At 40.4% G+C, this 15320-nt stretch overlaps 1 protein-coding gene across 50 annotated transcripts in view; it reads right to left on the reverse strand.

Moving 5' to 3' along the window:
- Positions 1-15320, reverse strand: part of NEB (nebulin) — a 213719-nt gene that overhangs the window by 38189 nt on the left and 160210 nt on the right. For 40 of the 50 annotated variants that reach the window (XR_011528351.1, XR_011528350.1, XR_011528349.1 and 37 more), the window contains exons 131-145: positions 13457-13561; positions 13196-13300; positions 12447-12551; positions 11328-11432; positions 9151-9255; positions 7350-7454; positions 6873-6980; positions 4672-4776; positions 2996-3100; positions 2435-2539; positions 1661-1765; positions 1462-1572; positions 652-762; positions 315-416; positions 102-206 (exon numbers count right to left, since the gene is read on the reverse strand). Coding sequence is in view for 43 of the 50 variants with exons in the window: in XM_070579747.1 (XP_070435848.1) it covers positions 102-206; positions 315-416; positions 652-762; positions 1462-1572; positions 1661-1765; positions 2435-2539; positions 2996-3100; positions 4672-4776; positions 6873-6980; positions 7350-7454; positions 9151-9255; positions 11328-11432; positions 12447-12551; positions 13196-13300; positions 13457-13561 (1587 nt within the window). In the remaining 7 variants the exon portion in view is untranslated. Of the gene's footprint in view, positions 1-101; positions 207-314; positions 417-651; positions 763-1461; positions 1573-1660; positions 1766-2434; positions 2540-2995; positions 3101-4671; positions 4777-6872; positions 6981-7349; positions 7455-9150; positions 9256-9891; positions 9997-11327; positions 11433-12446; positions 12552-13195; positions 13301-13456; positions 13562-15320 lie in introns of all 50 variants that reach the window. The other 10 variants (XR_011528352.1, XM_070579750.1, XM_070579748.1 and 7 more) reach the window with 2 other exon arrangements.

Genomic DNA, 15320 nt, shown 5'->3' on the forward strand with positions numbered 1-15320 from the left:
CCCATATCTCTTTGGTTGCTAAAATTGCACCTTCATTCTGGGAATCATTTCTTCCTGCAAGGTTTTTCACATTAGAGCTGCTGCTTGCCCATCTGTGTTACCTGGCTGCTCAGCTTGGCTGCCTTCTTGGCCATTTCAATGTCTGGGCGCCCAAGCATGCTTAGCCCATGGCTGCCCTCCTTGCGGTGCTTGGCTCTGTACTCCACCTGAATCAAAGAAAACCAAAATGGGCAATACATTCTAGGCGGTGGGTGCCTTGTACCACTTGTTGGCAGTGACCGCGGGGACTGGGTGCATTTTAACTACAACCTTACCTCACTGGCCTGTTTGGCTGCCTGTGTGGCCTTCTTGATGTCTGGCCGATCGGCCACTGTCGTGTAATGCAAGTTTTCTTTGGCACTCTTTCTGTAAGCGACCTATATTTGGAGGAAAAAAAGTCTTTACTCACTCAAGAGAATTCTATCTTTCCAAAAGTCCTCATTAAGAACAAGGAACCTTTCTATTAAAACCCAACCAATTCTACTACCATATTTTTTAAACTACCAGATAAGAAATTAGGGTGACTCTCTCACTGGAACCAGCTCGGCATACACCAATTTGGAACCCACTGGCTCAGCTGGGCCCCTGAGAACATGGAGAGGGGAAACTTACGTCACTCTGCTTCTTGGCCACTTCCATGGCATGTTTCACATCTGGGGGCTCCAGCATGATGGAGTAGTTGGATTTCCCTCTCTCCTTGACAAACTTCTTTTTGTAATTTGTCTAAAAAGAGCCAGAATTACTTGTGTGAGCAGAGGAGGCTGGGAATACAATTGATTTACCTGAAGAACTGTGAGAAGATCTCCAGGAAAATCCGTGGCTCCCCATTTTGGCATCAGTCTGGAACTTGGATCTCTGATCCATATTCTAGCTCTTCCCTGGTATTTCTGTTCTGGAACCCAACACTTAAACCATACAGCAATCTTTGGAGAACTGACTAAAAGCAAATTAAACCCTTTCATTCACCATTTCGACTTTTTAAAACTATATGGAACTACATAGGGCTCATAAAATATAATACCAAGATTATTAAAGCACTATTGATAAGGATACAGTGGGCAGAGATTGCGAGGAAACAGAGGTGATTTTCCTTCTCTGAAATCATTTAGCAGTTTAATGAGAGGAGAGGCTACTCTTTATCAGCAATGCCTCCTCCCCTTATTAACACTAGGTTAGTAACATCTTATATTGCAGATAACATGTCCTGGGCCAAAACCCACAGCTGCCATAGTTGCTACAATTAGAAAGCCAATAAATATTGAGTCATCTTTTAAACCAGAATTCAAAATCCACTACAGGTATTGATGGTAATAGTGAATAACGTAAAAGAAAGTGTAAGCAGAAAGGCAGCCACAGTCTGTCACTGGATTCTAAGGCAAAGTGGCATTGCTACCACTCAGAGTCATGGGGCTGGTCACTTACATCGCTGACATTCTTGGTCACTTCCTTGACGTGAACAGTGTCGCGGGTCTCTGGCAGTGTTGTGTATGAGCCCTGGGCCAAGCGCTTCTTCACATACGCCTTGTACTTGTTCTGAGGGAATCCACAGAGAGCTTATTAAAACGTTTTCCTGGGACATTAGTCCAAGATGGAAACAGCATAGGAGTTCCTGGAGGGTTACCTCGGACACCAGATTGCTGACAGTCTTTGCCAGGAGGATCTGAGGAGTATCAGGCACAGCATGGCAGCTTCCTCTTTCTTTGACATGTTTCTCTTTGTATTTCAGCTGCAGGGGTGAAAAAGGCATTTCTTTAGCTCTTCTGGGTTTCCTGCATATTTTTATTGAGCTCCCAAGTCACTAGATAGAGCTGGGAGAATAGCATCGTTGACGCAGTAGGAACATGAAACTCAGTAAAAGATTTGACGTTTGGAAATCTTGTGAAATACACACTAGAGATTTTCTTTATCTCTTGCAAGTTGAGGCTTTAGTATTGATCAGAATGGATCTCATGATGAATCTTTGTACTTACAGCCTTAGTTCAAAGCACTTTCAAATATGTCATTTGACCCTTCCCCCAAACCGTGGGAAGCATTACTATTCCTCCCTTCCAGATGAGGAAACTGCAGCATAGCAAGAGTACAATCCCATAAAAATGAATGTTTCCTTATAGAATCCAGCCGGGACTTCTTCAGATACCCAATGCCTGCAGTGTGATTTACCTTGTGGTGCAGTAGAAATCAAGAACGGTCACCAGGATTTAATAGCTTGCCCCTGCTACTGCCCTGTTCTACTATGTCACTGGTGTTCACTGGGGGCAGGGTCATATTTCAGGACCCACACGTGAGCTCCTATAGAAGCAGCCCCTCTCTATTCTTCCCTGGGTGTCCCTGGGACTGTGTGGAAGAAGACGGCCCTGAGTGAGGTTAGGCATCATGGAAGGGACTGGATACTTACATCACTTTCTATTAAAGAATTTCTCAGGGCCAGCACCATGTCTTTATCATCAGTGACAGAAAGCTTGCAACCCCTGAGGAATTCTCGGTCCAGCTTGTATTCAAACTGTAATACAAGAAAGGGAGAGGAAGATGGAAAAGGATGGCAGGCACGGGAGGAAGTTGGTATTTGATTAAATCCATAGACAGTCCTCCTCTTACAGGCACTATGAGGACTTGTACGAGAATCAGGGCAGGGTCCTCCTGGCCCCTCATTGTGGGCTGGGCTCCCCCTCTCCAGCCCCATGACCAGGACCAAGCCTCCCAGCCCACTTGCCTCCAGCCCCACCCCAGCCTTGCTCAGGACTCTGAACCATGTGTCTGGCTGGGTCCAGTCATGGGAAACCAGGCTCTGTGGCCAGGTCTGCTTCCTGAGCTTGCCTTCTACTCCTCACAACCCTCCTGTCCTTGGGTCTCAAATGAGCTAGGGTTAACAGCCACAACAGTAGGTGTTATGCATAAGCACTAATTCTCTATGTCTCGGGTGTTCGTGAGTTCTGGCTGGCTGTCTCTCCTGTCTCACATCGCTTTGCTGCAGGGATGACTTGGCAGCCTGGATGAAGTCCGGTCGGTCAGGGATCCACCTCCAGTGGGCTTTGTTGGCTTCGTACTGCTTCTTGTAGTCCAGCTGTTTTGAACAAGATGAAAATAAATCGTTCAGTAGTCTGAATTCATAATCACATGCATGGCACAGAGGGGCTCCTCTTGCATTTTAACATACAACAAATCATGGTTCTTTACACAAGAGACAGACCCAATTAAAATTTCTGTACAATTTATGCAGCTAGTCAGCCACTCAAGAGGTCATCTAGTGGGACCCCTTGGTCTCAAAATAGGGGCTAAAATTTTTAAAGGCTCCAGGTGAAATGATTCTTCAAACTCTAACTCCGTCAGTGTAGCTTAATCATCTTCAGAGTCCAAGTACTTTTAATTTCTAACTAAAGTCAGATTTAATTTTTTTAAAAATTATTAAACACTTATACTGTTTATGTCTTGCTAGGCACTTTTCTAAGTGCTTTATCAATATTAACTCATTTAACCTTCATAACAACTGCATGAAACTGATGCTGAGGAACTGCCTAGAGGGCTTAAATAACCTGCCCAAGGTGAGACAGCTAGTGACCGGTGGAGCTGGGATTCAAACCCAGGCAGTCTGGCTTCAGAGGTGCTTGTGCACTTGCTAGACTTTCCTCCAAGCTGAACAACTGGCTGCCTCAAGCCAAGTCTGAGGCACAGAAGCATACAGAATTTAATCTGAGTATCCTTGGGGAGTGCCCTCACTATCAGGTGCCTTTCTTTCCTCACTCCTTTTATCTCTCTTTTTTTTTTTGTCAAGGTATAATTTGCACCCAATAAAATGCATATGCTTTTATATATTCTGTTTGATGAATTTTTTTCCCATTTTATTCAAACACACAAAAGAGTTGCAAGAATCTTACAGAGAATACCTATACACCTACCGCCTGGATTCTGCAATGTGCATTTTACTGCCTTTGCTTTATCTCACATCCATCCTGCTACCCATCCCTCAGTGCATGCTCAGGACACCTGTAAGCTACCTGCTAGCCCTAAAGAAATTTCAGTTTGTTGGCCCTTTTAAATAGATCTTGTCTCTGGCACTGGTGGGCACCAGTTGGGTTATAATGGTTTCATTACTAACCATTTATATATTTTCAAAAAGTCAATACTCATCTAAATGCATAAAATGTTTCTGTGGTTGAGGCTTTAAGATGCCCTACCGCAACGGTCAGTTCAGAGAGAATCTGAGCAGGAGGAAGGTCTAGGCCAACTCCTGGCAGCACCAAGTGGCCAAAATGTTCTCTTTTTTCAGAAGAAGCAAGCACTGGAGTTCAGGGCAGGAGGAGAACACAGAAGGTGGAGGCAATGAAAGATGCTGAGGCACTTTCCAAAATGCAACCTTCATTTCAGAATTAAATCTCCTATTTCTTAGCCACCAACATGAAGGCTGAGTGGGTGTAAGACCCACGGCACAGGGTTAGGCCACCTTGCTCTTCCCTGTTCCCCTCTGTAAGGAGCAAAGGCGGAATTTAGATTTCTGCAGCATTACTCATGCTCCCGGGGCCTAACTCTTGATCTGGACTCATTAGAGCTCAATCATTTGAAGAGATGTTAAAGAGGTGATGTGTCCTACAGAAGCTGATAAATCCCGTTAGGCTTGGGGAAGTTTCTGGAACTTACATTGGTGTTGACTTTGTAGGCATCCTTGGCTGCTTTGATATAAGAAGCGTCTGGCTTAATGGTGCAATTGGACTTATTTCTTTGGTAAACTTCTTTGTATTTTATCTGTGGGAGGAAACACAGGTTAATTTTGTATGGTAGCCTACTAAGCATTTTAAACAACAAGAAATTAAAAGCTGACTATAGTACACAATGCTCCTTAAGACAAAATAAATCTACTGTGAAGGAAGGGATGCAGCCATGGAGCTGTGCAGACATGCACTTTCCTGTCTTGGATCTTAAAACCAGCTCCCCAGGACACATTCAGCACGTTCACCAGCATCACCATAGGATTTACATCCCCTGAGCTTGTGCTGGAAGAGCCAGCTGGACAGCCATCCATGTGTTTTCCCTTCCTCAAATCAGAAAATCCCAAGTTCAGAACATCTCCAAAAGTGCTGATGGAAGAGACTTCCCCCACTGGCTCATCCAGATGGAATTAGTCTTGCCCTCCTTTTATACCCACACAGTTCTGGCCATTACCACGTCATGTTGTAAGTATTTGTTTATCTATCTAGTCTTCCCATTAAGCTGAATCCCTTGAGGGCACAGTTGTGTATCATTCATCATCTCAATCCTAGCATCAGGCACATAAAAACCCAATAAGTATTTGATGAATGAACGAACTGATGGCTGCTGTCTCTCTATCATCATTACTAGAGCCACACCTAGCAAGTTTGGGGCTGTGTGGGTTTGCGTGGGAGGGAGAGGGACAGAGCAGGCTCAGCGCCTGCAGGTCCAACGGGCACTTTCCCCACCCTGGGCCTGGGATTTCTAATTTCACCCACTTTTGCTCCTCTCAAATTTAAGAGCCCTGGGACCCCGTCTGGGCCTTCTCACTAATTGTTGCGGAAGGATCCTAGGTTTTAATGTGGCTAAGTCTGAAGTAAAACCATTTTCAAGAAGCCACAGGAGTGCTTACTAAACTTGCCTGACCATAAAAATCACAATTTTCTGCACTTTACCATAGACCCTAGTAAATTAGGATCTTTAGGGGAAAGGCTTGGAAATCCATATTTTTCATCAATATCTCAGGTTATTGTTATATGTAGAAAGTTTGGGGAAATGGATGCAGAAATTCTTCATTTTTCCACAGTGAGAGGGAATGGGCTGCTCCGCATAAGGGATCTACCTGAGAGATGACTATGAATACCCGATGTCCATGTTTGGAATGCCAAAACTTCTTTTAACATTTTTCATAGTTTTAAAATTTTTTATACATTTCTGCCTTCATAAACAATGCACCGAATGTACTTAATGGTTTTCATGGCTACTCAGGGTCAATAGTGTGAACTCATTTATTCATCTACCAAAGAATTCCCGAGCACCAGCCACAGTCAAGGCTCCAGGCGAGGGATGAGTTATTCCACAGTTGCCTTTTCTATTCTTTCTGATACCTCTGGAGCCACGGAGTTCTTTAAAATATTTAATCTCTTTTTTTCAACCAAAATGATAATAATTTTCAACCATAGAATCTAGCTATATATCTGAAAATTGGTGAATACAATTTCTCTTCAAATTCAGAGAATTAGAATATGATGGCTATCTTGTTCCTCTTAGTCAAGATAAAGCTTATAGAGTATTAATAAAGTTTATGGTACATTGCATTTTTCAAAATGGCCTCAACAATATCTTCCTCCTTCCTGTTTCTCTGCAGTGTGGCTTTGCCATTTGTTCATCCGGAGGTGGCATTTCTCTCTTCACCTCTTGAGTCTGAGTGTGCACTGTGCCCAGGAAAACATGGCAAAAGTGACTGTGTCATTTCTAGGCGTAGCCCTTATCGGGTCTGGAAGCTTCTACCTCCTGCCTCTTGGCACCCAGCTACTGTGCTGTGAGATGTCCAAACCATGGGGAAAGGCCACATGGAGGAGCTCCTGTCCAGACAACAGTTCTCTTTCATCAGCTGCCAGCCATGTGAGTGAGCCATCCTGGATGTCCCAGCCCACCTGGGCATCAGCTGGCTGCCAACATGGAGTAAAAGATCCATTTGGCTGTGCCCAGTCAGCTCACAGCATCATGAGCAAAAAAAGATGATTGTTGTTTTAAGTCAGTAAGTTTTAGGGTGATTGCTACACAGGAATAGATAACCAGACCAGGGTTTGTTACATCACATTAGAAAGAGGCCAAGATGAGAGGGATTGCAAAGCCATTCCGGTACTTACGTCACTGACTTCATCTTTGACCTTGCGGACATGTAGTAACATGGGGGTGTCATGGATTGTGGTGTAGCCTCTGGGTCTGGCCTTGTTGTATTCTAACTTATAAAGTATCTGAAGGAGATAAAAAAGCAGAAAGAAAAAATGTTATACTACTCAATTTACAACGTAAGAATATAAATGCAAAGGTTTTTTCTTTTTTGAGTACATATAAAGGAAAGAGAATTCTATTAACTCAATAAATGCTTTCACGATTTCTGCTAAGGCCCCAGGGTCTCTCAAAGGGGGCATTTGCCAATACGGTTGGAAGAATTCTTTATAGTTAAAGAAGGGTCCTGAGCACAACAGGACAATTAGCGTCCCTGCCTCCCTCCCACCAAATGACAGTAGAGTCTTGCAGACATTGTGACAATCTAAAATGCCCATCCACATTTGCAAATAGCCCCTGAGTTTGAGAATCCATTCAGTGTTTCTCCTACTTACATCACTGATTTGTTTGTTGACTTTTGTAGTACGCAGATGTTCTGGAGTGTCCACAATTGAGGTAAATTTGTCCTTTGTTTTTTCATAGTTTTTCCTGTACCTGATCTAAATTGTGGAAGAGAAGAAGGAGTTAACTCTAAGAAGTAGGATAGAGGGCTTTAAGGAATCTAATTTACCTCCTGAGAGAGTCCCACAGCAAATAGGGTTATTATATAAGCCACAGATGTGGGCGATGACGTCATGGTAGCTTTTTCTTTTAATCCTAATTGCAAATGTTTAATATAAATCTGTAGTTGATAACAATAGTGTAATGGAGTGAGCAAATAAAAACAAAAAGAAGAAATGATATTTTTCAGTATATTTTATACACATGGAAATTAAGGCCCAGAGAGGTTAAGAGACTGGGGTAAGGGCCCATAATAGGGTGAAATCTCAGAGTCAGGACTAGACCCCTGCTCTTTGGACTCTGATAAGTAATAATTCATTCACAATATGCTGCATCAAATATGTACGATCTCTTAAGGTATGTTTCCATATCAAAGATGAAATAGACGTAAAATAAAAAGTAAGTATATACAGTATAAAGCATTTATCTTTTCTGTGCGTGTGAGCAATATTGGCCCTGAGCTAACATCTGTTGCCAATCTTCCTCTTTTTGCTTGAAGAAGATTGTCACTCAGCTAACATCTGTGCCAATATTCCTCTATTTTATGTGGGATACCGCCACAGTGTGGCTTGACGAGTGGTGCTAGGTCTGTGCCGGGGATCCAAACCTGCGAACCCTGGGCGGCCAAAGTGGAGCATGGGAACGTAACCACTATGCCACTGGGCCGGCCTCTAAAGTGGCTATCATTTTAAAAAACACATTCATTTTTGTAATTTCCAATTCATGATTTTTTTTCATGCACATAAGCTGTTTCAAGCAGCACAAATACAGAGAGCACAACAAAATTTCATGCATAACTATTTGATGACCATACCAGGACAAAGGAAAAAGTTCAGGCAAACAGGATGTTTGTAGGGAGACCCCATCCTCCTCATTTGACGTATTGATTTAATGTCAAAGTAAAGTGATAACACAGAGTGATTAAAAACTTTTTCTGTCTGGAAGCAATGGCATTTTTTTAACATTGTATCTGGTAGTTAAGCAATTATCACTGTTTTTCGCTGCTTCAAATTTACCTTTCATTATGTGATGGAAAGGTGATGGTGTGTGCTTCAGTTGACCTTGTAGAAAGGCAATTTTATCAGTAACGTTGTTAAGAAGTGTGTATAAGGACAGATACGCTGGAAATAATCTAGCAAATTCAGCATCAAACTAAAGAGGGGCCATGAAGATGTACAATATTCAAAGAGCTGCACTGTAATCCTCATCTCTCCCAAATGGTATGATTATAGTAATCATTGGACAATGGACAAATGAGGTGAAAACATTAAGTATTTAGATCTTTTAAATGCTATTAAATCTACTTAATCTCTTCAATCTCTAAGGAATCTATCTCTTTGGAGCAAATACTGAAAAATATAAATTAATGTCATATCAATTTGGAAATAAAGTTTGAAAAGTCTCAGTTAATCTTACTAAGAGTTCCAAAGGTGTCAGATGATGTACCCATGATGGCTGCTGCATCATCTCACACTTGGCCACATCCAGAGTTCATTTACAAGGAATGAATATTTAGGCAGCTTTATCATGTGACACCAGCATGGGCAGGGGGCAGGGGAAGGCAGTCAAGGAAAGCATAAAGGTGAATGCCCCCAGGGCTTTTAAATCTCTTCTTTGCATCACATCAGACATTACCTGGCTCCACATGTATGTGTTGTAGAGGGCAGTCAACATATCTGGACGCAGAATTTCATTACATCCTTGTTTCAGAAGCATCTTGGCACTAGACTTATATTTTCTCTGTTCATGCAAAGAGCAGTGAAGCACAAAAGAGACTTGTGAAGACAGAAGAGAACAGGGCTCTATATCCCAATCACCTCTGAGTGAAGAGATGTAGGCACACACACTTTATGTACTCACATACACATGTGGGTGAAGACACCAAATACATTAAAAGGCCAAGCAGAATGATTGTCATACTTGCAGTTGACCATCCAGAGTCCTTGCGAATGGGGAATGATATGGCTAGTCCCACCAAAATTGTGTTATAGAAAAGAAGACATCATTGGAATAGAAAAATATAGTAAGGAGTTTTATCTTCTTTCTATCCATTAATTTGTTCCTTTGTTTTTGCTTTTGCAACTCAACTTGCAGTTTACCATTGCAGTTTACAAACAGGCCGTCCAGAAGAATAAAGGGTGGAGGACCCAGCTTTTCTTTTCATCTTCACCACAGCACATGTGAGGACACAGAGCATGGACTGGCACACTCAAATAGCTCATGGGCTCTTTGGGTGGCTAGACAGATACTTTGAAACAGAACATCTCAATATCATAGGCAGAACCTATGACATCCTTGCAGCAGACGGGACGACATCTCATGAGAAACCCGGAGCACAGTCCTGTCTGGGCTGTCCAGCCAGCCCCATCACAGTACCTGACTGATCTGGTCGCCTGTGATCTTAGCCAGCAGGTGTCTAGGCTCATCGACTACCAGGTGGTATTTATCTTTCCGCTGCTCATAATCAGCTCTGTATTTTTTCTGCTCAAACATCATATCAAATTATAGCAAGAGTACAACTTCAAGGCTACACAGAAATGTTCCAAGACAAACACTCCAGAGAGCCAGAAATACGTCATTTCTAGAGGTGGGCTCCCAAAGCATTGAGGGTAAAAATAAACCGGGAGGCAAAGAGAGTCAAACGAAGGAAGATCATCTGGAGACGGCTGGGCTTGGAATAGATCTGATTATGACATCAAAATTGGAGTATCTTGTGCCTGAACATTTTCTATCTTTACATATGCTGCCATCAGCAATATTAAGTTTTATGACATCTTAACTTGTATTTAAAATAAGGCACCAATAGACTACAGGCTAACTATCTAAGGCTGTGAGAATCTAGAAGCATATTCATAGACAAATTCTACCAGTCTTCTAATGCTAGTTAATTTATTTGATTAAAAAAGAGTTCTGAAAATCCTTCATGAATTAGAAAAATAGAAACAAAATACATTAAGACTGTCTTCCAAGGAAGCTACTCATAGTAATTCTTCAGAGTCATCCCGCCTGGAAATCTACTGAAAATGAACTAAGTCAAATTTAAAAACAATAAAAAAGTCATATATTGAGATAAATATACCATTGGCTACAGTTTCGTTTTACGATAATTTTTGCCAATTTTCTAACATTGTCTTTGAATTTCTATAAATCTGTAGAAAATCCAAAGATAGGAAATTAAACATAAAACCATCCAAACATAAGTTAATTCATAGCTTGCTTATTTCAGTCATTTTAAGCTAAATTTAACTTAAATTAATGCAAAGGCAGTTCCAGGAAAGACTGGGTAGAATATAAAAGAATATTTTGGCTCCAAATGGATACTTCTTTGCACCACTGTATGAGTCACAACGGCAATACATTTGAATGCATGAATTACAACTATCTCCCTAAGGCTGGCTCTTCCAACCACTGCCGTCCCTGTGCCTTGGTAAAGGATACTAGATTAACCTTCAACTTCTGGGTCTCCCAACTCTACACAGGATCATGTTTCAGGGAGTTTAGCTGATAGTCAACAAAATCCTTTACCTCCTTGCTCTTGTCACCCAAAGTGCTGTGCTGCCCTGTGCTAGAGCAACCAGATGCAATGATGGTTGTGGGGTCTTCACAGCACTCCACACAGCCCTTTCACTTGTTCTTATTCTTGCTTTTGGCAGAGCCCATGAGATGGTGACATTATAAGAGTCTTTCCAAATCTTTATCTTAAATCAACACTTAGAATGGCTCCTATCATTTTATATATTGGGTTTTAATCAAAGAACTCTGTAGACTTCTGAAGGAACTGAACAGGCTTAATTGGATCAGGTCATACATACCTCATTCATCAACTGAGTTGCATACTTGAAATGTCTATTGATTGGACAATCCGCGACATACTTGAAATCTGACTTTATCCTTTCAAATACCTCTTTATACTTATACTAGAGAAAACAGAATGTGGTTACTTGATAGCAGGCTATGATCATCTTAAGACTGAGACATGCCATTTATCTTACCATACTCTTGTGACAATTCCTTTATAGAGCTAACAAGTAATTACAAATGCATACTCTGTCTCCCAAAGCAATGAAGTGTATACCCACCCGGATGTCTTGAAAACTAGCCCCAAAATACATGCTTTCATTGGATGGATGTCAGTTCTATTTTCCACACTGGGCAAAAATCCAAATTAGTTTCTTCTTTGCTTCTATATAGTAAAAGGGTTATTGTTTTACCTTGAAGGAATTTCCATGTGTACTTGAAGGCAGTTTTTAGTCCACCAATTTGAAATAATTTTCCAGTAATTAAGCAGATAATCTTAATATTTTAGAGCAGGGGTGGGTTAATCTCTAGACCACCATCTGTTTTTAAAGGGCTCATGAACTAAGAATGTTTTTTTTTGTTTGTTTTTTACAGTTTTAGGGGATTGTAACAAAGAATATGTGACAGAATGAACATGGCCCACAAAGACTAAAATATTTACTATCAGGCGCTTTTCAGAAGTTTGTTGACTCCTATTTTAGAACTCAAAGGAAGCTAATACAACTACCTTATTTTGTAAATAGGAAAACAAAGCCATAAAAACAAAGTTATTTGGCTCAAGTCACACATCAAGTTTGTGGATTAAAATAATCTCCCTTTATATTTGCTACCATGTCAACTCTAACAGGGTAAACCACCTAGAGACATATTAATAGGGAGGACATTCTGGAAGAGCCACGAGAAGTTGTACTGAGATAACCATTTATCCAATTCAAATAAATGATATAAACAAATGATGACTACAGTCAATAAAGTCAGTACTAAAACAATTCCTAAGTGGAATGAACAACTGAGTATGTACTCCAACTATAGGGTCTAGAAGCTAGATGGGGATGGAAATATGAAAAGCTGTTTCCTCTGTGGACACTGGAATATGTTGAATGGATGTGGTCACCATCCTTGAGTAGATATACCTTGCTGTAGAGAGTCTTGTTCTTTTCAGCCAGAGTGAAGTCGGGAGTATCGTAGGCATAGCAACCGATGCCTTTAAGCCAGGTCAGATCTGATTTATATTTTATCTGGGAGAAAAATATCATCAAAGATTTCTAAGAACCTATTTCTAAATAGCAGTAGGTTAGGATAGCTCTAAGTGGAACAAATAGAAGCTCTGACTACTGAGGTATATGGAATAAAAAAGTATTAAAACAATTATTTGAGAGAAATTTCCAGTAATACTGATTTCTGCTCACTTTATGGTATATTGTTGTATTGTATATAGAAATTTTCATTTTTAATACTAATTAATGCAATTCAAATTTAACAGGCACACTTGCCTAAAGCATAAATCATTAGCTCGACAGCTGTATTTTCATATAGAGAGCTGAAATTTCTTTCTAAATGAGCATTGTTTCTCAATTGCTTCATGAAGTTGGCTCTTCAATTGATCAAAAACAGGTTATTGCTTAGAAGAAGTCTATCATTTCCAGTCACATAACATGATATAATACATTTAGAAGAGAAATTAAGTTTATAAATTTGAATATATTTTTCTCCCTCCCAATTTGAAGTTCACTCATTTAGCGATGAGCTTTATAACTTAAACATCCATACTCAAGAACTAAAATTTAGTCAAGTGTTTAATCAGTTTTTATGCAGTGTTTGATTTCACAAATCATATGGGCACATGAATTTATATGTAAAAATAGGAGACTTCAAGACTCACATCACTGATGGCATCAGTGACTGCCCGGTGGTGGAAATGCTCTGGGCGATCAGCTATGGACCTCCAGATTCCCAGCTGGCTCATGTAGTTCTTCTTGTATTTCACCTGCGGTGAAAACACACAGACAGCTATAAAGTCTTGCTGAAAGTTAATGCAGAAAAGTCTACTTGTCTCCAGAGAGTTTTAGGAAAGGGAGGGTATTTTAAAAAAATGATAGTGGGGTACTGAGCCAATTACAAGTAGAAACATGTAGGGACATACTTTACTGATGTCGTCTGTGACTTTGCGATGGTAAACAATGTCCAGAGCATCCTTCACAGTGTGGTATTTCCCTTTGGTCTTTTGAAACGTTTCTTTGTAGCGTAGCTGGAAAGAGAGAAAGCACATGCATTATGAAAAACTACCAAGCTAAACAGTCAGCTGTTTTAAACCCGAGCTCTCTTGAGTCTTCTTTCTTAGGTTTTCCCATGAATATATTTAGGAGAGATTAAAAAGCTCACTTCTCATCCTGGAAGAGAAAAAAGACATTTGGAGAAAACTAATGAAATCTGAATAAAGTATGGAGTCTACTAATAATGTATCAATTTTGGTTCATTGGTTGTGACAAATGTACGGTGGGAATGTAAGGTGTTAACAGTAGAGAAAACTGTGTAGGCTACTTGGGAACTCTCCCCACTATCATTGCAACTTTTCTATAAATCTAAAACTACTTAGTAAAAGTTTATTTCAATGTAAAAGGAACAAACAAAAGGCTCATTTGGGAGGAGGAAAAAACCAAACATAACCTTTTTGAGCCCAAGACATACTAATGTACATGGAAAGGGGAGAAAGTTCTAATTTCTAACCCCCAGTATTAAAATGCCTTCTCCATGAAGCAGTCTTAAAATTTTATTTCATTATAATCTTTATGGTATTTCAAGAGACAACAGCTCTGACTTTAACCTAAGAATATCACAGAAGATTCATCCCATCTACATAAAATGGGTACTTCTCTGAACAGTCTGTTTTCAACCTCAAACAAGTCTTATCTTGTTGGGTAGCTGAGCTAACACGTAATCAAAGATGTCTTTTCCTTGACTTTGTAACTCTGTTTTTCAGGTGGATAATCTCATAAAATTGCTTAGCTCTACTTGTGGGGACAGCCACTGTGGACAAGTCAAACTTAATGCCAGATACTACCCTTGTTACACTGGACTATTTCAAGATTAGAGTTATCAGTGCTGGTCCTGAGAAAGCCCCAGGGATGGGGTTGTCCAATAGAGCACACTGAGCTCCAGGGGCCAATTTCACTGTGTGGCCACCCTCAAAAAAGCAGTGATGCAGAATAAGCTTGGTTTGAATTAATATTCAATGGTAACCTGGAAATGATAAAGATGGGGATGTCACAAGAAAACTAAGAATATCCTAGGGGATAGATTTTGAGAGTAGTATATAATTTTCTCAGCTTATACTTTCAGCAAATTGGCATTGCTTTTTTCCAATCAGCAGACTCCTCTCAGCTCCAAATGAAAATTTCAGAACCAAGATATTGTTCCAATTTGCTGTACCCTTTCACATTTCTGTTTAGGGAGCACTGTAATTACTTTAAGATGCCTTGAAATCCTAGAGCTATGTTGCTAAGTTGAGGGGTTATAGGGTTTCTTGAGCTTTTGGCTGGGTTTAAGTTCCAACATGTCTAGTCTTCCAGAGATTCTGCTTCCAGTAACGGGTGTAATGTATTTGCAGTTGAGTTCTGAGACACAAAACTGGTAAAGATTGGCCATCTACCCTGGGTTGATTAATTTCATATCTTTATTAACAGATAATGTCATTGCCATTAAAAGGCACTCCTGTCCTTCATCATGTGGTATGGGAAATGAAAGTCTGTCCCACCTAATTCTAACGAATGTGTCATTCGCATGATTTAGGCGATTAAGAGAAGAAAGGGAACAAACATTTTCTGAGTGTCAACCAAGAGCCCACCACTGTGCTAGTATGCTACATACCTTATCTTGTTTAGTCTAATTCAATTATCGCAATTCTTATCATCACTCCACATATAAGAAAACAGTCTCAGAAAAATTAGGTAAATTGTATAGAGTCAGACAGTAGGCAAATGACAGCATCAGGATTTTAAATCATGTTT

This window comes from Equus przewalskii, chromosome 17, assembly GCF_037783145.1.
Source record: "Equus przewalskii isolate Varuska chromosome 17, EquPr2, whole genome shotgun sequence".
NCBI classification, from domain to species: domain Eukaryota; kingdom Metazoa; phylum Chordata; class Mammalia; order Perissodactyla; family Equidae; genus Equus; species Equus przewalskii.